The sequence below is a fragment of the Rhinopithecus roxellana genome, chromosome 9, assembly GCF_007565055.1.
Source record: "Rhinopithecus roxellana isolate Shanxi Qingling chromosome 9, ASM756505v1, whole genome shotgun sequence".
NCBI lineage: Eukaryota > Metazoa > Chordata > Mammalia > Primates > Cercopithecidae > Rhinopithecus > Rhinopithecus roxellana.
The window spans coordinates 48,950,704-48,976,987 of NC_044557.1; the positions used below are offsets into that span (position 1 = coordinate 48,950,704).

At 35.8% G+C, this 26,284-nt stretch overlaps 1 protein-coding gene across 4 annotated transcripts in view; it reads left to right on the top strand.

Annotated features, from left to right (window-relative positions):
• The first annotated feature begins 8,259 nt into the window (after positions 1-8,259).
• LRRCC1 (leucine rich repeat and coiled-coil centrosomal protein 1) overlaps positions 8,260-26,284 on the top strand; it is a 41,100-nt gene continuing 23,075 nt past the window's right edge. For 2 of the 4 annotated variants that reach the window (XM_030937996.1, XM_010381743.2), the window contains exons 1-8: positions 8,260-8,520; positions 10,723-10,928; positions 11,232-11,297; positions 14,035-14,202; positions 16,207-16,382; positions 16,481-16,690; positions 24,683-24,876; positions 26,036-26,183. In XM_030937996.1, coding sequence (XP_030793856.1) covers positions 8,429-8,520; positions 10,723-10,928; positions 11,232-11,297; positions 14,035-14,202; positions 16,207-16,382; positions 16,481-16,690; positions 24,683-24,876; positions 26,036-26,183 — 1,260 coding nt within the window. In that variant the 5' untranslated portion in view covers positions 8,260-8,428. Of the gene's footprint in view, positions 8,521-10,722; positions 10,929-11,231; positions 11,298-14,034; positions 14,203-16,206; positions 16,383-16,480; positions 16,691-23,624; positions 23,743-24,682; positions 24,877-26,035; positions 26,184-26,284 lie in introns of those variants that run through there. The other 2 variants (XM_030937998.1, XM_030937997.1) reach the window with 2 other exon arrangements.

A 26,284-nucleotide genomic window follows, 5' to 3' on the forward strand; every position in this document is an offset into this window, starting at 1 on the left:
GCATAGTGCCCAATAGGTAGTTTTTTGATCCTCACCTTCCCTGAACCATCCGTCCTTAAGTAGGCCCTAGCATCTGTTGTTCCTTTCTTTGTGTCCATGTGTACTTATTGTTCAGCTCCCACTTATAAGTAAGAACATGCAGTATTTGGTATTCTGTTCCTGTGTTAGTTTGCTTAGGATACTGGCCTCCAGCTCCCTCCACGTTGCTGCAAAGGACATGATCAGACCAGGTATGGTGGCTCACGCCTGTAATCCCAGTGCTTTGGGAGGCAGATGAGGGCAGATCACCTGAGGTCAAGGGTTTGAGACCAGTCTGACCAATGTGGCAAAACCCCGTCTCTACTAAAAATACAAAAATTAGCCCGGCGTGGTGGTGTGCACCTGTAATACCAGCCACATGGGAGGCTGAGACAGGAGAACCGCTTGAACCCAGGAGGTGGAGGTTGCAGTGAGCCGAGATCTCACCACTGCACTCCAGCCTGGGAGACAGAGGAAGACTCACTCAGTCTCAAGGGAAAAAAAAAAAAAAAAAAAAGACATGATCTGATTATTTGAAAAAGAAATATTTTTGAAAGGAAATTTTGTGAGTAAATAAATTTGCTGTAATAGAAATTATTTTCATATTTATAAAAGTTTATTCCTATAGTGTTAATTTTTCCATTTATTTATCTACATTATAATTATAATAATCACAGTTTTTAAATATTTTATATATTTGATATGGTTAATTGCTTTCTTTATTTTTCATCAAAATATCATTTTTGAAATGACATATATTTTGAAATAATATTTTCAAGTTCCAGGAAAGCTTCTGTTGGGGTTTTATTGTGATTGAATGAAACACGAGGTAAGTTTTAGGACAACTGATACGGTTACAATCATGATGGTCTGAGTATCATTTCTAGACAATAGCAGGTATACTTTTAATGTTTTATTGGGTAACACTGCTGTAGGATTTTCAAAGGTACCCTTTATTAAGTTACAATTGCTCCATCTGTTCCTAGTTTGTTAACTACTTTTTTACCATGAAAAATTACTTTTAGTTCTTCATTGAAATGACCATATTCTTTATTTTAATTAATAAATTAATTTAGGATTTCTTTTATTCTTTCCCTTTTTTATTTCCTTGAAAGTTTACTGATTTTCAGTCTTTAATGCTGTTGTTATTCTTGTTATGTAATGCATTTATTTAAAGTTCTAAATTTTCCCTTATAAATTTTTTTGGCCAACTTCCACAAATTTTGGAGTGGGTTAACAGATTTTTTAATTGTGTTGTTATGACTTAATATTTGTATATATTTATGGAGTACATATGCTATTTTGTTACATGCATAGAATGAGTAATGATCAAGTCAAAATATTAGGGGTATCTACCACCTGAAGTATTTTCTTATTTCTATGTGTTGAGAAAGTTTAAGTCATCTCTTCTAGCTATTTTGAAAGATACACTACAGGCTGAGCACAGTGGCTCACACCTATAATCCCAGTACTTTGGGAGGCCAAGGTGGGTGGATCACTTGAGGCCAGGAAGTCTAGACCAGCCTGGCCAACATGGCGAAACCCTATCTCTACTAAAAATACAAAAATTAGCTGGATGTGGTGGCACGCACCTGTAATCCCAGCTACTCAGGAGGCTGAGGAAGGAGAATCGCTTGAACCCAGGAGGTGGAGGTTGCAGTGAGCCAGTATCTCGCCACTGCACTCCAGCCTGGGAGACAGAGCAAAACTCTGTGTCAAAGAATAAGAAAGAAAAAGAAACATACACTACATTATTGTTAACTCTAGGCACCCTATTCTGCTATCGAACATTAGAACTTCTTTCTCCTAACTGTATGTTTGTGCTCATTAACCAATCTCTCTTCATCCATCCTCCCCAACCCACACACACTTCCCAGCCTATTATCTATCATTCTACTTTCTACCTCCACCTCCATGGGATCAACTGTTATAGCTCCCACATATGAGTGAGAACGTGATATTTCTCAATCTGTGCATAGCTTACTTCACTTAACATAATAACCTCCAGATCCATCCGTGTTTCTGCAAATGACAAGATCTCATTTTTTTATGGCCAACTAATACTCCATTGTGTTTACCACATTTTCTTTACACATTCATCTGTTGATGGACATTTAGGTTGACTCAATATCTTTGCTATTATGAATAGTGCTGCAATGAACATGAGAATGAAGGTATCCCTTTGATATAATGATTTATTTTCCTGTGGATAATTACCCAGTAGTGGAATTGCTGGATCATATGGTAGTGTTATTTTTAGTTTTATGAGAATTCTCCATACTGTTTTCCGCAGTGGCCCTATTAATTTACATTCCTACCAACAGTGTATAACAGTTCCCTTTTCTCCATATTCTTGCCAGAATCTGTTACATTTTCTCTTTTTTAATAAAAGCAATTCTAACTGGATAAGATGATATCTCATTCTGATTTTGATTTGCATTTCCCTGATGATTAATGACAAGTGTTTTTTTCATGTACCTGTTGATCATTTGTATGTCTTCTTTCTAAAAATGTCTACTTGCGTTCTTTGCCCACTTTTTAATGGAATTATTAATTTTTTTTTTACTGTTGAGTTGAGTTCCTTGCATATTTTAGATATTCATCGATTGTTGGATAAATAGTTTTCTTCCATTCAGCAGGTATCCTAACTCTTAAGGGCTTTCTTTGCTGTACAGTTTTTTAACTTTAATATAATCCCATTTCTCTATTTCTGTTTTTGTTATCTATGCTTTTGCTGTCTTAGCCATAAAATCTTTGCCTAGATGAATGTTCTGAAATGTTTTCTCTGTTTTCTTCTAGTAGCCTTATAATTTGGAGTCTTACATTTAAGTTTATAATCCATCTTCAGCTGCTTTTGTATATGATGAGAGATAGTAGTCCAATTTCATACTTCTGCATGGATATCTAATTTTCCCAGCACCATTTATTAAAGAGGATATCTTCTCTACAATGTATGCTCCTGGCACCTTTGTCAAAAATCACTTGGTTTTAAGTATGCAGGTTTATTTCTGGGCTCTCTATTCTTCTCTATCCCTATCAATGTGTCTTTTTAAATACAAATGTCATGCTGTTTTGGTTACCATAGCCGAGTAATATGGTTTGAAGTCAGGTAGTGTGATGCCTTCAGCTTTATTCTTTTTGCTCAGGATTACTTCAGTTATTCAAGCCCTTTGTTGATCCTATACACCAATTTTATGATTCTTTTTTCTATTTCTGTGAAAACTGACGTTGCCATTTTGATAGAGATTGCATCAAATCTGTAGATTGCTTTGGGCAGTATGGTCATTTTGCCAAGGTTGATTCTTCTGGCACATGAGCTTGAGATGGCTTTCTAATTGACTGTGTCCTCTTCGATTTCCCTCATCAGTCTTTTGTAGCTTTTCTTGCAGAGAAAGAAAGGGCTGTCTTTCACCTCCTTGGCTAAATTTATTTCCAAGTATTTTATTTTTGTAGCATTGTAAATGGGATTGCCTTCTTGGTTTCTTTATCAGCTTGTTCATTATTAGTGTATAGAAATGCTACATTTGTGTATGATGAAATTCTATGCTGCAACTTTCCTGAATTTATTTTTCAGAATCCTAAAGTGTCTTTAGATGTAAGATTATGCCATTTGCAAACAGGGACAATTTGACTTTCTCTTTCCCAATTTCAGTATCTTTTCATTTCTTTATATTGCCGATTACTCTAGCTACAATTTCCAGTAGTATGTCAAATACGAGTGCTGAAAGTGGGCATGCTCATCTTGTTCTACTTCTTAGAGGAAAGGATTTCAGTTTTTTGCCATTCAGTATGATGTTAACTGTGAGTTTTTCATATATGGCCTTTATTATATTGAAGTATGTTCTTTCTATGCCTAGTTTGTTGAGATTTTGTATCATGAAAAGACTTTTATCTAATGCATTTTCTGCATCTTCTGAAATGGTCATATGGATTTTGTCCTTCATTCTGTTGATATGATGTATCACATGTGTTCAGTTGCATATGTCGAACCATTCCTGCATCCCTGGAATAAATCCCACTTGATCATTTAGTATCTGTTTGATGTGCTGTTGGATTCAGTTTGCTAGTATTTCATTGAGGATTTTTGCATCTGTTCATCAGGGATATTGGCCTGTAGTTTTCTTTATTTTTTGCATCCCTGTCTAGTTTTGGTATCAATGTAATGCTGGCCTTGGAGAATGAGTTAGGGATAATTCCCTCATGTTCAATTTTTTTTTAATAGCTTGAAGAGAATTGGCTTTGGTTCTTCTTTGAAAAATTGGTGGGAGTCAGCATGAAGCCATCCAGTCCTGGAGTTTTCTTTGTTGGAAGACTTTTTATTATTGATTCAATCTATCTACTAATTATTGGTCTGTTTAGGTTTTCTATTTCTTCCTGGTTTAATCTTGGCAGGTTGTATGTATCAAGGAATTCACCCATTTCCTTTAGGGTTTCCAGTTCATTACCATACAGTTGTTCATAATTGTCTCTGACACTCTTTTGTATTTCTGTGGCATCAGTTTTAATGCCTTCTTCTTCATTTCTGATTTTGTTTACTTGTATCTTCTTTTTTTCTTGGTTAGTCTAGCTAGAGAATTTTGTTTGCATGTTATCAACTTTGTTCATCCTTTTTTTAAAAAAAAATTTGTTGATCCTTTGCATTTTTTTAAGTTTCTATTTCATTTAGCTCCGCTCTGATCTTCATGATTTCTTTTCTTCTGCTAATTTTAGGTTGGGATTCTTCATGCTTTTCTAGTTCCTTGACGTGCATCATTAAATTGTTTAGTTGAAATCTTTCCTACTTTTTTGACATAGGCATTAATTACTATAAATTTCCCAGTTAGCATTGCTTTTGCTGTATCCCAGACGTGTTGGTATGTTGTATTTTGATTCTTACTTATCTAAAAAATTTTTTGATTTCCTCTTTAATTTCTTTCTTGCTTAATAATTTGGGAGCATGTGCTTTAATTTCCATGTATTTGTGCGGTTTCTAAAGTTCCTCTTGTAATTGATGTCTAGTTTTGTTTCAATGGAGTCTGAGAAGACACTTTGCATTATGTAATTTTTAAAAATTTTGTTAAGCCATTTTTTTGTGTCCTAAAATATAGTCTATCCTGGAGAATGTTCCCTATGCTGATGAGAAAAATGTGTATTCTCTGGCTCTTGGATGAAATTTTCTGTAAATGTCTGTTAGATATATTGGGTATAAAGTGCAGTTTAAATTAAACATTTTTTGTTTGTTTATTATTTTCTGTCTAGATGATCTATGTAATGCTGAGAATGGGGCGTTTAAATTTTCCCGACTATTATTGTGTTGGAATCTCTCTCTCCCTTTAGATCTAATAATATTTGCTTTATACATCTGGGTGCCTTGGTGTAGAGAGCATATATGTTTAGAATTGTTATATCCTCTTGCTGAATTGATCTTTTTGTTTGTTTGTTTGTTCGTTTGAGACAGAGTCTCACTCTGTCGCCCAGGCTGGAGTGCAGTGGTGTGGTCTTGGTTCACTGCAACCTCCACCTCCCTGGTTCAAGTGATTCTCCTGTCTCAGCCTCCTGAGTAGCTGGGATTACAGGCACATGCAGTCAACCCCAGCTAATTTTTTGTATTTTAGTAGAGACGGGGTTTCACCATGTTGCCCAGGCTGGTCTCAAACTCCTGAGCTCAGGCGATTTGCCCACCTCGGCCTCCCAAAGTGCTAGGATTACAAGCGTAAGCCACCGTGCCCAATCCCTTTATCATTACATAATGACCTTTCTTGTCTCTTTTTTAACTTACAGTCTATTGTGTCTAACATTCATATAGCTATTCCTGCTGGCTTTTGGTTTCCATTTGCATAAAATATCTTTTTTCTTCCCTTTACTTTCAGTCCATATGTGTCTTTAGGAGTGTGATGAGTTTCTTCTAGGCAGAATATTGTTGAGTCATTTTTTAATCCATTAATTCAAGCTATATCTTTCAGGTGGAAAATTTAATCCATTTACATTCAAGGATATGATTGATATGTTAGGGCTTATTCCTGCCATTTTATTAATCGATTTCCGGTTATTTTTGTATATTCCTTGTTCCTTTGCATCTCTATCATTGTTTATGATTGTAGTTTGGAGGTTTTCTGTAATGGTAACATTTGAGTCCTTTCTCTTTCTCATTTGTGTGTTTGATCTACCAGTAGACTTTCTATATTTGTGTTTTCATGCTGGTAAATATTGTCCTTTTGTTTCCATATGTAGGACTACCATGAGCATTTTTGTAGGTCCAGTCGACTGGTGATGAATTCCTCAGCTTTTGCTTATCTTGGAAAGCCTTTATTTTTCCTTTGTTTATGAAGGATAACTTTATTGATTACAGTGTGCTTGGCTGGCTTTTTTTTTTTTTTTCTTTCAGCGCTTTGAATTTATCATTCCAGTCTCTGCTGGCTTGTAAAGTTTTTGGTGAGAAATCCACTGTTAGTCTGTTGAGGGTTCCTTTATAAATGACTAATTTTTCTCTTGCTGTTTTCAGAATTCTTTGTATTTGACTTTTAACAGTTTGACTACAATGGGCCATAAAGGAGACTTTTTCTTTGCTTTTTTGCAAAAGAAGACATGCAAGCAGCCAATAAACATATTTTTTAAATGCTCAACATCACTAATAATCAGAGAAATGCAAATCAAAAGTATGATGAGATATCACCTCGCAGCAGAGTGGCTTTTATTACAAAGTCAGAAAATATGAGATGTTGGTGAGGTTGCAGAGAAAAAGGAATGCTTACACACCATCAGTGGGAATGCAAATTGCAGCCACGGTGGAAAGCAGTTTGTTGATTTCACAAAGAACTAAAAATAGAATTACCATTCAATCCAGGAATCTCATGACCAGGTATCTAGCCAAAGAAAAATAAATTATTTTACCAAAAAGACACCTGCATTCCTATGTTTATTGCAGCACAGTAGCAAAGACATGGAATGAACCCTGATGCCCATCAATGATAGCCTGGATAAAGAAAATGTGGCACATATACACCAACATGCAGCCATAAAAAAGAACAAAATCATGTCCTTTGCAGCAATATGGATGAAGCTGAAGGCCATTATCCTAAGTGAATTAACACTGAAACAGAAAACCAAATACTATGTTTTCACTTCTAAGTGGCAGCTAAACATTGGATACACATGAACACAAAGATGGGAACAATAGACACTGGGGGCTCCAAAAGGGAGAAGACAAAAGTTGAATAACCACCTATCAAGTACTGTATTTACTATTTGGGTTACAGGATCATTAGACGCCACAAACTCAGCATCATGCAAAATACTTATGTAACAAACCCGCACATGTACCCCCTGAATTTAAAATAAAAAATAAGATGAATTTTTTTTTTAAGAAAACCTTTTTTCATTGTATCTGTTTGGGAATCTTTGGGCCTCTCTGTGCCTGGGTGTCTAAATCTCTTGCTAGACCTGGGAATTTTTCATATAGTTTTTTGTTGAACCGTTTTTCTAACTCTATTGTTTTCCTCTTTGCCTTCTGAGACTCCAAAATTTTGAATATTTGGTCACTTTATGGGGTCCTATATGTCATGTGGGCTTTGCTCATTTTTTAAAACATCTTTTTAATTTTTGTCTGTATGAGTTATTTCAAAAGGAAATAGACCACTTCAAATGGACTACTGCACCATTTTCTCCGTTTTAAAATATTACTATGCCTTAGGAAGCAATCTAGCCAGGAGGGTTATTTGACCTCATACAGGTATTGCTTTCCCACCTGTAATGCCATTCATCCAGAGCTCCCCTTGACCCAGCAAGACTCTATTCAGTCATCAATCACTTCCTTTAGAAAACGTACCCACTACCCATATCACTCTAGAGTTGGTTTAGATGTCTTTGTGTTATTCTTAGCATTCGTCATACTGTATGGCAATTCTGTTTCCTCTATTGAACTGTGAATGTTTCCAGGAACAAGAATAAGTTTCATCTTTTTCTTCCTCGTACAGGGAAGTGACTGACATACAGTCAGGCATCCCACAAATGTTCAAAGAATCAACAGGAGGTGCAATGGCCAGTGGAACAATTTATAGGTATGTAAGACTATGTAAAGGAACGTAAAGCCAAACCGCTGTGAAAACCGCATTCAGAAGTCAGTCGGCTACTTGGTACACAAGACAAATCCATTCATTCTCCAACTCCTACACGCCCGGGAAGCAGTTTCACTTTACAGCATGTTGAAGAGTCGCACTCGCAGATGCCGTAAAAGGGAAAAAAGTCCACGGTTGGGACGAGGATTCCAGTTTCGCGGCACCGTCAGGGCGGGAAAGTTCCCGGCTGTCAGTTGGAGGGTGGGTCCTCGCTCCGCCCCCTCGGGCCGCACTTCCGCTCTTCCGGGAGGCGTGTCCTAAGCTCAGGGACCCCTCGCTGGGTGCCGGTTAAGACCCCGCTCCCCGTCGCCGGTGCTATGGAGGCGGCGGCGGCGGAGGCGGAAGTGGAAAACGAAGACGGCGACAGCAGCTGCGGGGATGTATGCTTCATGGACAAAGGCTTGCAGAGGTAAAGGGCGCTCCGCAGCTGGGAGCGACCCGCGCATTCCCCAGGGCCGGGGCCGTGGGTGGCTGGCGGCGACAGCGGAGCAGAGGCGCGGCACTGCTTTACTAAGACCATAAGTGAACGCAGTCTGGCTTTCGACCTCCCCACTTCTCCAAAACTGCTCTGCCGAAGTCCCAGGTTGAATGAGCCATGGATGTCTTCCCGCCCGTGTCTCCTGCCCAGCATTTCGCACGACTCTGCTTAGCCTTGAAACTGCCCCAGGACCTTATCCTCCACCAGCTTGTGACCACTGTTTCCTTCTGCTGGTTTTGCTTACTTATTCCTTTGCTTGCCGTTTAATTGTTGGTTTTCTCGTGTTCTTTCGTCTTTCCTCTTCTTCGCTCTGAAAAAAAAACCTGCAGGATAGTATATCTGGCAGCTATGAGCCGGCAGTCGCAGCTGCCTGTTAGTTTTGCCTCAGTTCTCCTTGCCTCCATTCGAAATCATTTGTCCGTTACAGAACACTGCAATACATATATTCATACACTTTTTGAAAGTACTAAACTTACTATATTTAGCTCACCGTTTCCCTCTCTCGAAGCCCCGACTTGTGCAAGGCGTATGAGGCACTTGGTTCTGCAATTCTGTAAAGCAGGTCTCCTCCTGCATTTGAGGCTCTTTAGTCTCGACTCTTAACATTTCTCCACTTACACTTTATTTAGCTGTACTGAGCTACAGGCAGTTCCATAGCAGACTTCTCTGTGCCTTTGCATATGCTGTTCCTTTGTAGCGTGTCCTCTACGCGAACTTTGCTACTGATAATTAAGCATCTTGTTCTGGATTCTGATTTAAACTTTGCAAGATGATCCCAAGAAGATGGTGTTCAAGGGACATTTTACATTTCTATTTAATACTAGCTGCCATTTACTGAATGCCATCTGTGTGTGCATGTTATATACATTATCACTAATCCTCACGGTAATTCTACAAGGTAGTAATTTTTCTCATTTACAAGTGATGAATGAGACTCAGAGTCTATTGACAATTTGTTCATCTTTAAACACTTCGTAAAGCATTAAGTTCGGATTCAAACCCATTTTCCGTCTAATTTCACTGTGCTTTTTCTACGATCTCACATTATCTGCACATTATTAATGTCGAGAAACAAATGTGTCAGAAAAAAATGACTGTCATTAAGAGCATGTGTTGATAGCATAAGGTCTGGCACTAAGAAAGAATTCAAGTAAATGACAGGGCGGGATAATTGCGAAATGCTCCAGATAGTCACATTTAAAGGTTACTAGTCTGAAATTTGCAAATGCTTCCCTGCTGTCACAGTTAGGTTTCCTACAGCTGTAAGATAGCTGCTACTGAACCTACAGCAGATGCCCATGACATTGTGTGTCCCTATTCCTGGCTGTATCTCCCATCCAGCAACTCCAAACCGTGTGCACTGTAGTTTGTGTTCCTGAAACTACTATCTTCAGGAGGAGATTCAGTTATAAATAGTAACTGGAGTGAAGAGATGAGTTCCGTTTAGGGGAGATCCATTAACTTTCAACAAGGGAGGATAGGGACTTTTTCAATAGAAATTGCAATAACCTGGTTTCTTTTTGAAAATGCAATAGACTGTGGATTAAATAGCTATTGCACACGAAGAAGAAAATAAAGTTACAATCTCCAGCATGAGATCTGGATTTACATACAATCTGTTAACATAACTGCAAGAATTTGGTCAAGCTATTTAATTTCTATAAACTTGGGTATCCTTAAGATACCCACTGCTTAGAGTTATTCTGAGAATTAATTGAGGTCAGAAAACTGAGGCTTAGGTTGTCATTTGCTCAAATCACACAGCAAAACTGTGATAGAATGCAGATTCGAACTGGGATATTAAGATTCCAAAGCCTTTACAGTTATTGACTATTATTCAGCACTGCCTTCAATATATGCTGATGACTGCACATAGGAGTTAGAAATGCCCACTGTCACTTGTCTCCATTGAGCGGTTTCTTGTTTGTAAATAATCGAAAATACTTGGTTATGTTGTAAGAAGCACCGTGTTTTGTGAGACATTTTAAAGGAATGTCACAAATAGGAAAGATTTCATTCTAGAATGAATAAAGCACATACTTGGTATCTACATGCTGTTTGGTTAATTTTAGTTATTTGGTCATGCTTTTAAAACCTATTTTGTTTTTTTATAATATATATTTTGTTTTGTAGCATATCAGAATTATCTTTAGATTCAACTCTTCATGCCGTCAATCTTCATTGCAATAACATCTCCAAGATCGAAGCCATTGATCATATTTGGAATTTACGACATCTAGATCTGTCATCTAATCAAATAAGTCGAATTGAAGGGCTAAACACACTGACAAAACTTTGCACATTAAATTTGTCCTGCAATTTGATTACAAAAGTAGAAGGTTTGTAAGCAATTTTCATATAACACTTAACATAAGGAAAATGATTTAGGTCCATTTTTTTCCCAAAAGAATGGAATAAATATTATCAGAAACTCTTAAAAATTGAGTCCGAAACCCATTATACAAAATATTTTCTCCAAAAAAGTGTCAATTTTTTAAAAATTCTGTTTTTTTCTAAATGCCAATAAAAGTGATTTCGCTGTTACCAGACTGGAACAGTCTGAAATAGCATTGTAATGCTATATCTCTCTCATTAATTATTTAAATTTTATAAAGGCTTTATTTTATTTTACTTTTTTTTAGGACTTGAAGAACTAATTAATCTGACTAGACTAAATTTATCATACAACCACATAAATGATCTTAGTGGTAAGTAGAAATGCTTATGTTTTCTGTATGCTAAATGTTTTGTCACATGTGATAAGTTAACAGCTCAGCTAAGCATGTTGGAAATCTCTGGATATTAATCTAATTTTTAGCCAAAGAGCTCATCTACAGAGTGTATTCCAGTCATAATTCTGTTTTGTTGGTGCCAGAACCACAGCTGAGTACAAAATTTAGAAGTAAAAACCAAGGTAATCAGTAGCAGGAAAAACTTGATTGGAAAGGATCCAGTTTAAGGGAATATGTTTTAATTTTAGCCAGTTAGTCAATGTACTGTTATATAGAGAAGAATAGTTCCAATAGAACTTTCACAGTGGTAAAAATGTTCTAATCTGTGTTTAGTATGGTAGCCAGTAGCCAAATGTGGTTATTGAGCACTGGAAATATAACTAGTGCAACTTAAGGACTGAATTTGTAATTTTATTTAATTTTACTTAGAAAATAAAAAGCCACATGTAGCTAATGGCTACCATGTTGAACAGTGACATGCCGCATTCCAAAGGCTGTTGCAAGTTAAGGAGCAAATAAAATGATATTTTCTTTTTATCTGTAATACAGCTAAGAAGATTTTAAAAGTGTTGCCTTTTTTAATTGATTGAAGTGATGCAGCTGATAAGTTGAACAGTTTCATGACTATTCTTAGAATTATTTGCTAGAACTAGCAGAATTCCTCTAATATCTTCACAATCCTTATCAATATTTGAAACAATCTCATTCATTGGTTGACTCTTCTCCCCACTAAAAGAACACTACCCTGTGCCAGCTGCTTAGTATACAAAAAATAAAAAGACCTAGTCTGTACCCTTAAGCTGAAGTAACAACTGTATTTTAATTTTGTAAAACCTTTTTTCCTCTAAAGACATGAAGTATTAGAACTGAGTTTCGCCTGGCACGGTGTCTCATGCCTGTAATCCCAGCACTTTGGGAGGCCAAGGCGGGTGGGTCCCTGAGATTGGGAGTTCGAGACCAGCCTGACCAACATGGAGAAACCCCATCTTTACTAAAAATACAACATTAGCTGGACGTGGTGGCACATGCCTGTAATCTCAGCTACTCAGGAGGCTGAGGTGGGAAAATTGCCTGAACCCAGGAGGCAGAGGTTGCGGTGAGCCGAGATTGCGGTGTTGCACTCCAGCCTGGGCAACAAGAGCGAAACTCCATCTCAAAAAAAAAGGAACTGAGTTTCAACCCTGGCCTTGTCATTAATTACTATGTAATGATGAGCAAGGTGTTTACTCTTTGGATGCAATTTCCTTACCTAAAGAATGTGAATGGATAAGATAGTTCATTCTCTCAGTATGTGTTTATGAAGATCACTCTATCAAATACTGTCTTATAGTGATGGAAAAACCAACAACAATAAGTAAGATAAGTTACAGGGCTTACATTATAGTGGGGAAGAAAAACCACCCCCCAAAAAATCAGCAAAAGATTTGAACAGACACTTCACCAAGAAGATACATAAATGGCAAATAAGCCATGAAAAAAAAAATGGTTGGAATCCTTAGTGATTAATGAAATATGAATTAAAACCACGATACCATTTCACTCCTAGAATAGCTAAAACAGTGACAGTGCTGGTGAGATTGTGAAGCAGTTGAAACTTGCATACATTGCTGGTAGATTTAAAATGGTACAACCACTTTGGAAAGGAAGTTTTGTTTTTTTTTTTAATTTGAGATAGAGTCTCGCTCTGGAGTGCAGTGGTGTGATCCTGGCTCGCTGCACCCTCTGCCTCGTGGGTTCCGGCGATTCTCCTGTCTCAGCCTCCTGAGTAGATGGGACTACAGGCATGCTCCACCATGCCCGGCTAATTTTTTATATTTTTAGTAGAGACGGGGTTTCACCATGTTGACCAGGCTGGTCTTGAACTCCTGGCCTCAAGTGATCTACCCACCTCATCCTCCCAAAGTGCTAAGACTACAGGCGTGAGCCTGTACTGGCTGTCACTGTGCCTGGCTGAGTTTGACAGTTTGTTATTGTTATAATGGCAAACATAACCCTTAAATATAATTGTGCAGTCTGACTCTTAGGTATTTACCAAAGAGAAATTAAAATGTGTCCACTCAAACACCTGTACATGAACGTTCATATGATTACATAGCTTTTTATATGATTTCTCCATTTTAGAGAAAGTTCTGAGGCAGAAAAAGAAACTGTAAGCACTTGAAGGGTACACTGCCATTGTACAATTAGTACTCGTCCATGACAGCTGCAGCTGAAGTCCAAGTTGGGCCAGGCACCAATAGGAACTGCTACAAAATGTTCTAGATAAGCTTGTGTGAGAAATATTACCAGGGAATTAAATGAATGCTAATGTATTTATATTCAAACCAACAAAATTGAAGTGTACTACAGGGTTTGCTTATGTCTGCTAATCAAGACTGATGTGTTGAGGCAGCCTAAAGCCATTGCTTTACCTTTTTCTCATATGAGTGTGTGCATCCACCTGGGGAAGTTCTTTTGATTTATTTTGTTTTGAAGAGAACCAGAGCCCAGGAACCTCGGGGACTAAAGCCTCAAAGAAATGTTAAACTTGTGTTTCTTCAAAACAACAATTAACTTTACCGATAGCCTATTCATTAGATATAGCTGTTCACAGCAAGATCTTATTAATGCTGCCCGTTTGCCTCTAAAAGTATAACCTATCTAGCCACTATTTCTAATTAGCTATTGGAAAGACTATTGCTGTGGCATTTAAAGAATTATTTTCCTATTGCAGGGTTGATTCCCCTTCATGGAATTAAGCATAAACTTAGGTATATTGATCTACACAGTAATTGTATAGATAGTATCCATCACTTACTTCAGTGTACGATAGGATTGCACTTCCTGACTAATCTTATTTTGGAGAAAGATGGAGATGATAATCCTGTCTGTCGACTACCAGGTAAGAACAATTAATTTAATATTTTTTCTAATAGTTAATATTCAGAGCTTCTCTATTTTCCTGAAATTGGCATTTGTGACCTCATTTTAGTCTTCAGCTTTACAATATTTTCTATATTGGGGAAAACATGGTTACAAATAAAATTACTGTATTAAGACTAATGACTGTTACAGAACACAAGATGAACAGTTCAGTGATTCTCCTATTTAGGCAGCTTCATATTTAATAAGTGAATGCCTCAAAATTATATCATTATGGTATATTCTAGTAATAATAGTATAATATTATGCAGCCACAATAAAGAATATAGAATCTCTTTATCTACTAATGGACAATTATGTCCAAGATACATTGAGAGGATGAAAAGCAGGTTGTAAAGTACTGCATACAGTAGGCCACCATTTGTGTGAAAAGGGTAACACACATACACAGACACAGATATTTACATACATATATATGTATGCACGTATGTATGTGTGTGCTCAGTATGTACATAAAACATCTAGAAGAATACACGCTTTAAAAAAATTATAACATTGGCTAACTCCAGGAAAGGCAACTGGGTAACTAGAGATTAAGGAATGAGAAAATTTTTCACTGTGTTCGTTTTGAATTTCATATTATGTGAATTTATTACATTATTAATAAATGATTTTGTTTTAAGAAAGTTTAATATATACAGATGCTGGTGCTGCTGAAATGCTATTTGAACTAATTGGGAATCAATCAAGTTGACAAAGATAAAGCAGACCAGACTATCATTTCTAGAACTCACTTATCTCATATTGCTTAACCAAACAATAAGAGAGAAATGTGTAGAATGTGAATATACATTCTAAAGATCTGCTTGAATACAAGTTAGCTACAGAGGCTTCATTTTATTATTCATACGCAATTATAAGAAGGTTTTTTGCAGCATGGAAACCTGTGTTGCTAATTTCATTTCACAGAAGAAAATCTGATATATATGATAATTGTTTTCCGAAGGTGAAAAATATTTCCTATTGTTTTCCATAAAGTCTCCCTGAAAATCGGGACAGATTTGAGAGTTTTCTGAGGAAACCCTTTCCTGGAAAGAAAACCATATTTCTAAAGCCTTGCATTTTTCTTTTCTCTGCTAAACCTTCAGGTTGGATTTTTTAAAAAATAATCTTGTCTCAAGAACCTCTGGTTTCTACAGTTCGAATCTTTGTTTTTCACCTTTTTTCCTAAATTAGGTACTTCTCTCAATACAGTTACCCTCCCTTCAGAATTGAAAGGTAACTTATTGCTGAAATAACTTTTCTTCCTTCAAGATTTCTAAGTTGCCAGACTTCTTTCTTACTTTTGGAATTCTTCCAACCACTTCGTTGGCCTTTATTAGAAATACTTAGTTTTAAAATTACATTTACGCAGGATTAAGGTGCTCATGTTAACGTTAGTACCAACGAATGTTAATTTGTCAGATTTAATTGTTCTTAGGGAAAATATACATATTATTCTTCATTACTTGATAGTTTACCTGCTTTAATATTAGTTATGTGTAATTTAAAAGAGAAGAAGGGGGATATTTTGCTAATGCTGAGACCTCACTAGGGAAATTCTGGCATTTTGGTCATTATCCACATCATCCTGCTTTATGTTCATTTATGTTGTTTATGTTAATCATATTAAAAAATAAAAGACATGTTTAGCTTCCTTCCTAGAATAAATTTCTGCTGGTTTTATGCATTATATATTTAAAGTAATTTTTTAGAGATAGCTATTTTCACTTTTTGAACTTCATCAGGAGGGTTCATTTGAGAGGGATGGAGAGTGGAGGAGAAGTGTTTTGTTTCTTTTATATGTAATGATTTGTATTTTAATGATTACATGCTGGAGAAGTTGAGTAAGTAACAAGTTTATTATTTGCCTTCTGAAACTATTCTGGGGGATATATCTGGTAGCTGATAAATTTAGTTTATTCTAGAAATAATTGACTTTTTTAAATATTTAAGTTTTCATTTTGAATGATTTGTTTCCAAGGGTACAGAGCAGTTATTCTCCAGACTTTGCCACAGCTTAGAATCCTGGATTGCAAGAACATATTTGGTGAACCAGTAAATTTGGCAGAAATAAATTCATCACAGCTGCAGTGCCTAGAAGGTCTTTTGGATAATTTAGTTTCTTCTGATTCTCCCCTAAATATAAGTGAAGATGAGGTATAGTATTTACATTTTTTTCATAATATAAAAAATACCTTCAAATTTCAATAAGTGAATATAAATTAAAAGGATTTTGGTTTGTTTCTGTGTCATAGATCATTGATAGAATGCCAGTGATAACAGCACCCGTCGATGAGTTAGTTCCCTTGGAACAGTTTGCAAGTCCACCAAGTGATGCTGTGTTGACGTCTTTTATGTCCGTGTGTCAGTCTTCTGAGCCAGAGAAAAGTAATCATGAAAGCGATTTGCAGAATGAGATAAAACTTCAGAAATTAGATGATCAAATTTTACAACTTCTAAATGAAGTAACTATTTTTCCTACTTCTCTGTAGACATGTTTATTGAAGAAAACATAGTTAAGAAAATGTAAAATAAAAATTATGTACTAGCTGACCAACCTATTTTAATGCATCAGTGTTCATATATTTTTGTTTTCCTCTACAGAAATAGAGTTCTGTTATTGCATAGTGGTAGTAAAAGGTAACATAAAGTTTTCACTCATTTTACTTGTCTTCCTTTACATCTTCATTATGTAATTTCTTTGTCTTGTTCTGCAGTATTTCACATTACTTCCATTCCACTCACCTTTTATTTTCACCATAAGCAAGGGGGAAACTCTTTGGACTCAGTGTTACTTAACGCAAAGGAATACTTTGGCCTGTACCATCTCTTCAGTGGATTAATGGTCAAAATCACCTCTACAACTTACAGCTGAATGGCAGGTTAATTTACATAGTTCCTGTATCAATTTCATTTTCCAGTGGACCATCACCTAATCAATCTATACTTTCCTGAGCTGTTAATCCTTTTTTACCCCTGGTACTGAATCTCTAGTTTTTAGAATCTGTGAGCTACGTTTATGAACTACAATTCCTAGAATTTACTGCTATTCAGGTCTCCAACCCTCGCTCCAGCATTCTCACTATCATCCACAGTGGCGGTGATTCTCTTGGGTACCACTACTATCTGACTGCAATAGATTATTACTTTATTTCCCTTCTAGCTGGGTGTAGGATAGAAAGATAGTGGTATAGGTCAAAGAGGCTATTAGTCAAATGTTAGTTCAACTTAAAAATTTGTAACTAGGCTGGGCGCGGTGGCTCAAGCCTGTAATCCCAGCACTTTGGGAGGCCGAGACGGGCGGATCACGAGGTCAGGAGATCGAGTCCATCCTGGCTAACACGGTGAAACCCCGTCTCTACTAAAAAATACAAAAAACTAGCCGGGCGAGGTGGCAGGCGCCTGTAGTCCCAGCTACGTGGGAGGCTGAGGCAGGAGAATGGCGTGAACCCAGGAGGCGGAGCTTGCAGTGAGCTGAGATCCGGCCACTGCACTCAGGCCTGGGCGACAGAGCAAGACTCCGTCTCAAAAAAAAAAAAAAAAAAATTGTAACTAAGTTATTGTTACTAATTTTTTTTTAGAGTCAGGGTCTTACTCTGTCACCCAGGCTGGAGTATGGTGGCATGAGCATAGCTCACTGCAGCCTCGAACTCCTGGGCCCAAGAATCTTCCCACCTCAGCCTCCTGAGTAGCTGGGACTATAGGCACATGCCACTGTGCCTAGCTAATTTTTAAATTTTTTATGTGGAGACTGAGTCTTGCTTTGTTACCCAGGCTTGTCTCAAACTCCTGGCTTCAAGTGATCCTCCCACCTCAGCCTCGTAAAATAGTGGGATTACAGGCAAGAGCCATCACGCCCAACCTCTATAACTAAATTTTCTTAGTCAAAATTTTTTCTCAAATTTAGGAAGGGGGGAGGAGTAGAAAATGCTTATGAAATGGTTATGGTTCAGGAGGTTTTTAATCCTGAACTATTATTTATATAATATTAACAATGCTGGATAAACAAGAGGTCTGCCTTAGATGAGTGAAAGTGAATAAGGCTGTGAGGATTCTGTGTTTCAGAAATCCATAGAGATTTCAGTTTGAGCCAATAAGGAGATAGTAATAGAAGTGAGACAAGAATGCTGGCCTACATATTATTTGACATCATCGATACTGTATGGCTGGACTTTTGGACTCCTCCATTTCCTCAGGTTTCATCTTTCATCTTTTCTAATGGCTGACTCTTCTACCAATGAAAGAACTTAGATTGAAGTTTTTAATGTCTTTAATGTGAAGTGAACATTTCAGTTTCTCATCGGCTGATCTCATTTTATTCTCATGACAACCCAATCAAGTAGATAGAGATTAATGTATTATTGTCTGTGTTGTAGAAAAGAAGTTCCAGAATTTAAATCACTTATTTAAAAGTACTTTATTTGCAAGATAGTTGAGCTCCCAATTCATATCTCATGTCCAATCAAATTCTTCAACTGTGTCATGCTTCTCACAGTGCTAGTTCTTTCTACTTTGTTAACCGAAAACAGGAGTCTAGCTATCTGGAAAGAAAGGTGATTCACTGCTATGTATATTTAAAATGTTTAAGAAAATGACTTCTTGTTAACTGTCTATCTTGGTGTAAAGAGTACACATGTAGTTTGAATTGCATTGAGCTGTTCTTGAACTCAAATGATTTCATCTCGAGTATCAACTTATAAAGTCATAATATTACTGCAATGTGCTGTACTATAATAAAGACATTTGTTTTTCTTAATCATGGGACTTAAAATCATAATTACCCTGCTGAAGTGGGAAATTTTATATCTGTGAAAAACTGTTTTGCCTTTATTTTAGTTTTTCTCCAACATTCTATTGTGAGCATTTTTATTCTTCAGCAAACTTGAAAGAATTTCTTAGTGAATATTAATATATCCACCAACTAGATTCTACACTTAATGTTTTACTACATTTATTTTGTCATGTAGCTATCTATTCGTGTATCAAACTATCTTATGACACATTTCAAAGTAAATTACACACACCAGTACATTTCTCCCTAAATACTAAGCATGCATATCGTTAATTAGAGTTAAATATTTTTTAGGTGTTTTCTTTGATGTGAAATACAGGTCTGCATATTTCCTGAATTGAGAATACATATATCTGTTATCCAAACTTCTGTGAAGGTTAACATTATCATGTTCCCTATGGCCTCTCCCACAAGCACTCCTCTACTGCCTTCAGAGGCAATCATTTTTCTGATTTTTAGTCTACCACATATTATTTAATATTGTTTTAGAACCTAATATAAATGGAATCATACAGTGTATATTCTTTGTGTAAGGCTTCATTCACTCAGCATAACCTTTTAAAAATCCATGCTATTATGTATATCAGTACTTATTTCTATGAAGTATGCCATTCTATGAATATATTACCCTTTACTTTTCCATTGTCCTGTTGAAGGTTATAACCTAGCTTATAACCTGGGTTATTCGAGGTTTATGAGTAGAGCTGCAATGAATGTTACTGTATAATCTTTTTGTAAACATGTATCTTTGTTTCTCTTCAGTAAACAGAAGTGCAGTTTCTGGGTTATAGGGTAAATGTATGTTCAGTTTTATAAGAAATTGATAACTTTTTTCAACGTGGTTATTCTATTTCATTCTCACTAACAATGTATAACTGTTCCAGTTTTTCTGCCACCCCACCAATATTTGGTGAGGTTACAATTGCTTTTATTTTAGTCATTCTAGTGGGAGTATCATGATATTTGTTCTGATTTTAATCTACATTTCACTAATGATTAGTTATGTTGGACAGTTTTTTGTGTGCTTATTGAATATTTATCGTCTATGAATGCCTGTTCAAAATTTTGCCCATTTTTAAATTGTGGTGTTTATCCAGGTTGTAGGAATTTATTATATGTGCTAGACACCAGTGTTTTGTCAAATATATCTAGTATGAATATTTTCTCCCTGTTTGTGGATCTCACATTCATTTCCTTACTGGTCTTTTGATAAGCAATAGTGTTTAATTTTGATAAAGTCCAATTTATCATTTTTTTCCCTTTTAGGATCATTGTTTTCTGCAACTTTAAAAACTTTTGTGCATACCAAAACAACATTCTCTTGTGTTAGCCTCTAAAAGTTTTAATGGTTTTACCTTTTGCATTTAGATCTGTATACATATATGGTTCACTCTTTTCCATATGGATTTTCAGTTATCTCAGTGCCGTTTGTAGAAAACGCTTTTCTTTTCACTAAATTTCTTTAATGAATTTCTTGAAAAAAAAAAAAAAAATTGAATCACCTTACAAACTGTAGAATCTAGCTCCGGGTTCCTTTTTTCTTTGTCAGTTTGAGTAAGTTGTATTTTTCAGTTAATTTGTCCATTTCATCTCATTATCAGCATAAAATTGTTTATATTCCCTTATTATACTTTTAATTTATATAGGATCTGTAATGAAAATCTCTTTCATTACTGATACTGGTAATATGTGTTTTCTCTATATTTGTTTTCTGTGTTCTTGATTTCTGGTTATTTTCCTCCTCTACTGTGAATTTACTTTGCTGTTTGTTTTCTAGTGCCCTTTTTTTTTTTTTTTTTTTTAAATACCGTCTTGCTCTGTCACCCAGGCTAGAGTGCAGTGGCCTGATTTCAGCTCACTACAACCTCCATGGCTCCTGGGTTCAAGCGATTCTCCTGCCTCAGCCTCCCAGATAGCTGGGATTACAGGCCTGTGCTGCCACACCCGGCTAATGTTTGTAATTTTAGTAGAGACAGGGTTTCTTTCACCATGTTGCCCAGGCTGGTCTCGAACTCCTGGCCTCAAGCGATCCTCCCACCTCTGCCTTCCAAAGTGCTGGGATTATAGGCATAAGGCATGGCCCCCAGCCATAACTTCTTAATATAAGTACTTAGGTCATTGATTTTAGACTTGTCTCCTAATATGATCATTTAAAGCCATAAACATTCCTCTGAGCACTGCTTTAGCTGCATGCCACAAATTTTGGTATGTTTTGCTTTTGCTATTGTATAAATACTTTTTAAATTTCCTTTGTGATTTCTTCCTTGATCCAAGAAATATTTAGAAATGTCTTTCATTAATTTTTAAACCATTTGTCATTCTATAGATATGTTATTGGTCCTTGATTTCTGATTTACTTCCATTTTGTTCAGAGAACATATTCTGAATAATTTCCATCTTTTTAAATTTATTGAGTTTTTTTATAGCCTGGCATATGGTTTTTCTAGGTGGATATTCATTGTGCTTTTAAAAAGAATGTATATTCTACAATTAAATCAGCATAATTGATAGTATTTTCAGGTGAACCATGTCTTTACTCATTTTTTGTCCATTCTATCAGTTGCTGATGCTTGGTTTTTTGTTTGTAGAGGTAGGGAGTTGATCTAGTTCTATCAGTTGCGGCATGAAGAAGTGTTTAAATCTCTGTGATTATGGATTTGTGTTTCTCCCTTTAGTTCTTTATTTGCTTCTTATGTTTAAAACTCTGTTATTAAACACACACACATTTATGACTGCTTGGTCTTTCTGATGAAGTTACTCTTTCATTATTATGAAATGTTCCTCTTTAACAGCCTTATTGAGATACATTATTCACTTACCATGTGGTTCACCCATTTGAAGTGTGCAATTCAGTGCTACCCATTAGCAGTCATTGCTCATTTCCTTCTACCTACACCCTCAACCCTAAGCAACCACAAATCTATTTTCTTTCTCTATGGATTTGCCTATTTTGAACATTTCATATAAATGAAATCATAATATTTAGCCTTTAGTGACTAGCTTCTTTCACTTAGCATAATATTTTCAAGGTTCATCCATATTGTAGCATGTATCAATTCTTCATTTCTTTTTATTACCAAATAATTATTCCATTGTATGGATATATCACATTTTATTTATCCTTTTGTCAGTTGATAGACATTTGAGTAGCCTCTACTTTTGATTATTATGATATTTCTATGAATATTTATGTATAAGTTTTTGTGTAGACATAGGTTTTCATTTCTCTTGGCTATATACCTAGAAGTAGAATTGCTGGGTCATATGTTTAACCTGTGGAGCAACTACCAGACTTTCCAAAGTAACTGCACTATTTTATATCTTCAGCAGCAGTATATGAAGGTTCCAGTTTTTCCACATCCTTGCTATCTTGTTCTTTTATGTCATTTTCATTATAGCCATCCTAGTGGGTGTAGAGACATACCTCATCGTGGCATCCATTTACTTTTAATCTGTTTGTGTCTTTATATTAAAATGGGTCTTGTGGACAGAAGAAAAGTGAGTCTTGTTTTTACATCCCATCTGGCCATCACTTCTTTTGAAGAGTCTGTTAAAATTTACTGTAATCATTAATGAAGTTAGATTCGAGTCTACCATTTTATTGTTATTTGTTTTCTGTTTGTCTCTGTTTTATATTCATTTTTCTTCCTTTCCTACTTTCTGTTGGATAATTTTTAGAATTCAGGTTTTTTTGTTTTGTTTTGTTTTATTTTGTTTTTTGAGATGGAGTTTCACTCTTGTTGCCCAGGCTGAAATGCAAGGGCATGATCTCAGCTCACCTCAACCTCCACCTCCTGGGTTCAAGCGATTCTCCTGCCTCAGCATCCTGAGTAGCAGGGATTACAGGCATGCCCGACTAATTTTGTATTTTTAGTAGAGACGGGGTTTCTCCATGTTGGTCAGGCTGGCCTTGAACTCCCCAGCTCAGGTGATCCACCCGCCTTGGCTTCCCAAAGTGCTGGGATATAATTCAGTTTTAATTCATAATGTTGGTTTTTTAGTCACAATTCTTTAGGTTTTGTTTTGGTCTGAATGCTCTAAAAAAAGACTTGAAATAGTCTACTTAGAGTTAATACTGTATCACTTCAAGTAAAATGTTTAAACATTATTTGTATTTATCTGTATATAAATCAACTGTGATGCTCTTATTTCTTCTTGAGAATTCAAATTTCCATCTAGTGTTATATTCCTTCAGCCAGGACTTCCAGTCTGAACTTCCTTTAGCAAATGTAGTGTTACATCTGTGGATAGTAGTCTGTTTCAGTTTTAGTCTTAGTGGACTTTTTCACTGAATATAGAGTTCTCAATTGACAATTTTTTTTTCTTTCAGTACTGTCCCTGGTCTCCATAGTTTTGATTGCAAAGTTAACATGAATTCAAGATCCTTGATTTCTTGTATGTAATATGCCGTTTTTCTTTGGCTACTGTCAAGAATTTGTCTCTGTTTGTTTTCAGCAGTTTGACTGCATTGTACCTAAGGATGGTTTTCTTTGTGTTTATCCTACTTCCGGTTTCTCTATGCTTCCTGAATCTGTAATTTTATGTTTTCACCTAATTCGGGAACTTTCTTCCAATATTTATTCTGCTCCATTCTCTCCTCTCTTTTTCAGATTCCATGTAGACTTTTTGATATTGCCTCAAAATTCCCCAAGGCTCTGTACATTTTGTCAACATTTGTTTTTCTCTATTCTTCATATCGAATAACTTCCATTGAGCTAGCTTCAGGTTCGTATACTCTTTCTTTATTGTCTCATTCTGCTATTAATCTCAGTCAGTTTCTACTTCAGACATTGTATTTTTCAGTTATAGAATTTCTTTTTTTTATAGTTCTATTTCTGAGCTGAGTTTTCTTGTCTTTTTGTTTATGATAGGCGTATTTCTTATTATCTCATTGAATATCACTATTTGATCACTATTTTAAAGTCCTTGTTTGCTTATTCAAACATTGAGTCATCTCAGGTTTGGTCTCCATTTTCTCTTGAGAATAGGTCATTTTCCTGGTTCTTCCTATGGCGAGCAATTTTGAAGTGTATCCTGGCCATCATGAATGTTTTGTTGTGGATACTCTCGATTTGGTTATAGTCCTCCAAAGAGTGTTGACATTTTTGTTTTTAGTAAGCATTTAACTTGGTTTGACTCAGATTGTATGTTTTTATCTTAAGTAGCAGTTCAAAGTTCATTTCATTTATTTTGTTCTTTGCTGGGCCACTTGCAGTCCACTTCATACTGCCCTCTGGTTCTTTAGGCCCAGAAGTCTGGTTTTTCCTACCTGAGGTTTAGACTCTCTACATAATACTGATTGTGGTACATTCTCAGACTAAAAACCATAAAAAACAGAAACACCCTCATTCTGGTCCATTTTCCAAGTGTCACCTCCCCTCTAGAATAATCCTACTTTTGTTCACTTTCTAAGGCCTTCCAGTAGTTTTTATTTTGGTTTTGTTTGTATTTTTTCCAGAGTTTATAATTGTTATCTGCAGGAAAGTCAGCATGGTAGATGCCTACTTGCCCATACCAGAAGCTTAATTCCCTGTCTTTAATGTCAAACATTTCTAGTTTATAAACCCTTAATCATATAACAAGTCATAATATTTCAGAAAATTTCCAATTTCAATCTTTTTTATACTGAACTTTTAACAAACTTTGTTGGCTTTTTAAATTCTAGACTTGTAATTCAATAGATAATGTTCCTGAGAAAGACCCCAGACCAAAAAGAGACACAGATATAACTTCTGAAAGTGACTATGGAAACAGAAAAGAATGCAATAAAAAAGTTCCTCGAAGATCAAAAATCCCGTATTATGCCAAAACCATTCAAACTATTAAGCACCACAATAAAAACTGCAACTCTTTTGTAAGGTACTTGTTTTAGTTTTAGAAATTTAAGGCACACAGAAGTTAATAATGCTGGCTTTTCAAAGCTATCTCATGGTGATACTTGTTACTTTACTAATGTTGAAGATTTGATTTTTCAGCCTTGTAGGTTCTGATCTGGTCAGTACATTCATGTAAATGTATATAAAAGGATCCTTTTCTCTATGTCTGTACCTTAGTTGCAAAATTAATGTATAAACCTGAAGATATCTCATAGCATAAATAATACTGACCTTAGAACTGCAATACCTTCATTTAATCTAGGTTTAGTTCAATCAAAAACAATGTATGTGGTTTTAGTTTCATTCATTTACAGTGGGAACTAAGACTGGTACACTTGAGTCTACATGACTAGCCTTTTCTCTCTTTGTAGGCAGATCTAGATGGAAAGCCAAGTCCTAGTCAGATGACACTGAGTTTAGGATTAAATGTGAATAAGATGATTGTGTTTAATGCCATAAGGACAAGGGAAACCGATGTCTGTACTTTCGTAATTGGGATCACCATGACAAGTGGTTCAGAAATGACTCCTCTGGGATGGTTACAGTAAACTTTTGCCTCTGTAATTCTCCTTTTGCAAAGCATATTTTGTTGTTTAATTCTTCCATACCTACCCAATTACATTTTACATGTATATATATATATATATATACACACACACACACACACACACACACAGGCATTCAGTTCACTTCAAACACTGTACTTTTTTCCAGGATGTACCCTGGAATTTCTTTGGTCCTACCAAGTGACAGAATCTATTAACTTTGATCCATTATGTGTCGATTTTAAACTTTTAACTCCCAAAGAGTAGTTCTGTTTACTGTCTTTTCAAGTTCTTAGGTATCACCTTACTATAGTACTTTTTAAATTATTCTGATATATCCAAGAATTCTGCCCTACCTGAAAATGTTAAACCCTGAACATTTATGAAATCATTATCTTTTTTAAAATCTTGAGGCACTCATTAATCAACAGAGCACACCCATTGTAAAATTTATAAAGCAGTTTGTCCAAGTTACTATAATTTTATTAATATTCTTTTTAAAAAGCTGTTTGCATATACAACTAGAAATGTTAATGTTAGGGAAAAGTAATGTGAACACGCTTTTTTGAGTGATTTGCTGTGTTTTATTCTTTACAGTTGTAGTCGTAAAATGAAGCCACCGTACCTTAAAGAATTATATGTAAGCTCATCTTTAGCGAACTGTCCTATGTTACAAGAATCAGAAAAGCCAAAGACTGAAATAATTAAAGTAGACAAAAGTCACTCAGAAGACAACACTTACCAGGTATGATTTAAGAAATTAAGAAAAAGTAGTATGAATAATTTTAAATACAGAGTCCCAGAAAAATTGTGCATGCTTTTATTAGCAAAAAGTGTTTGCATTTT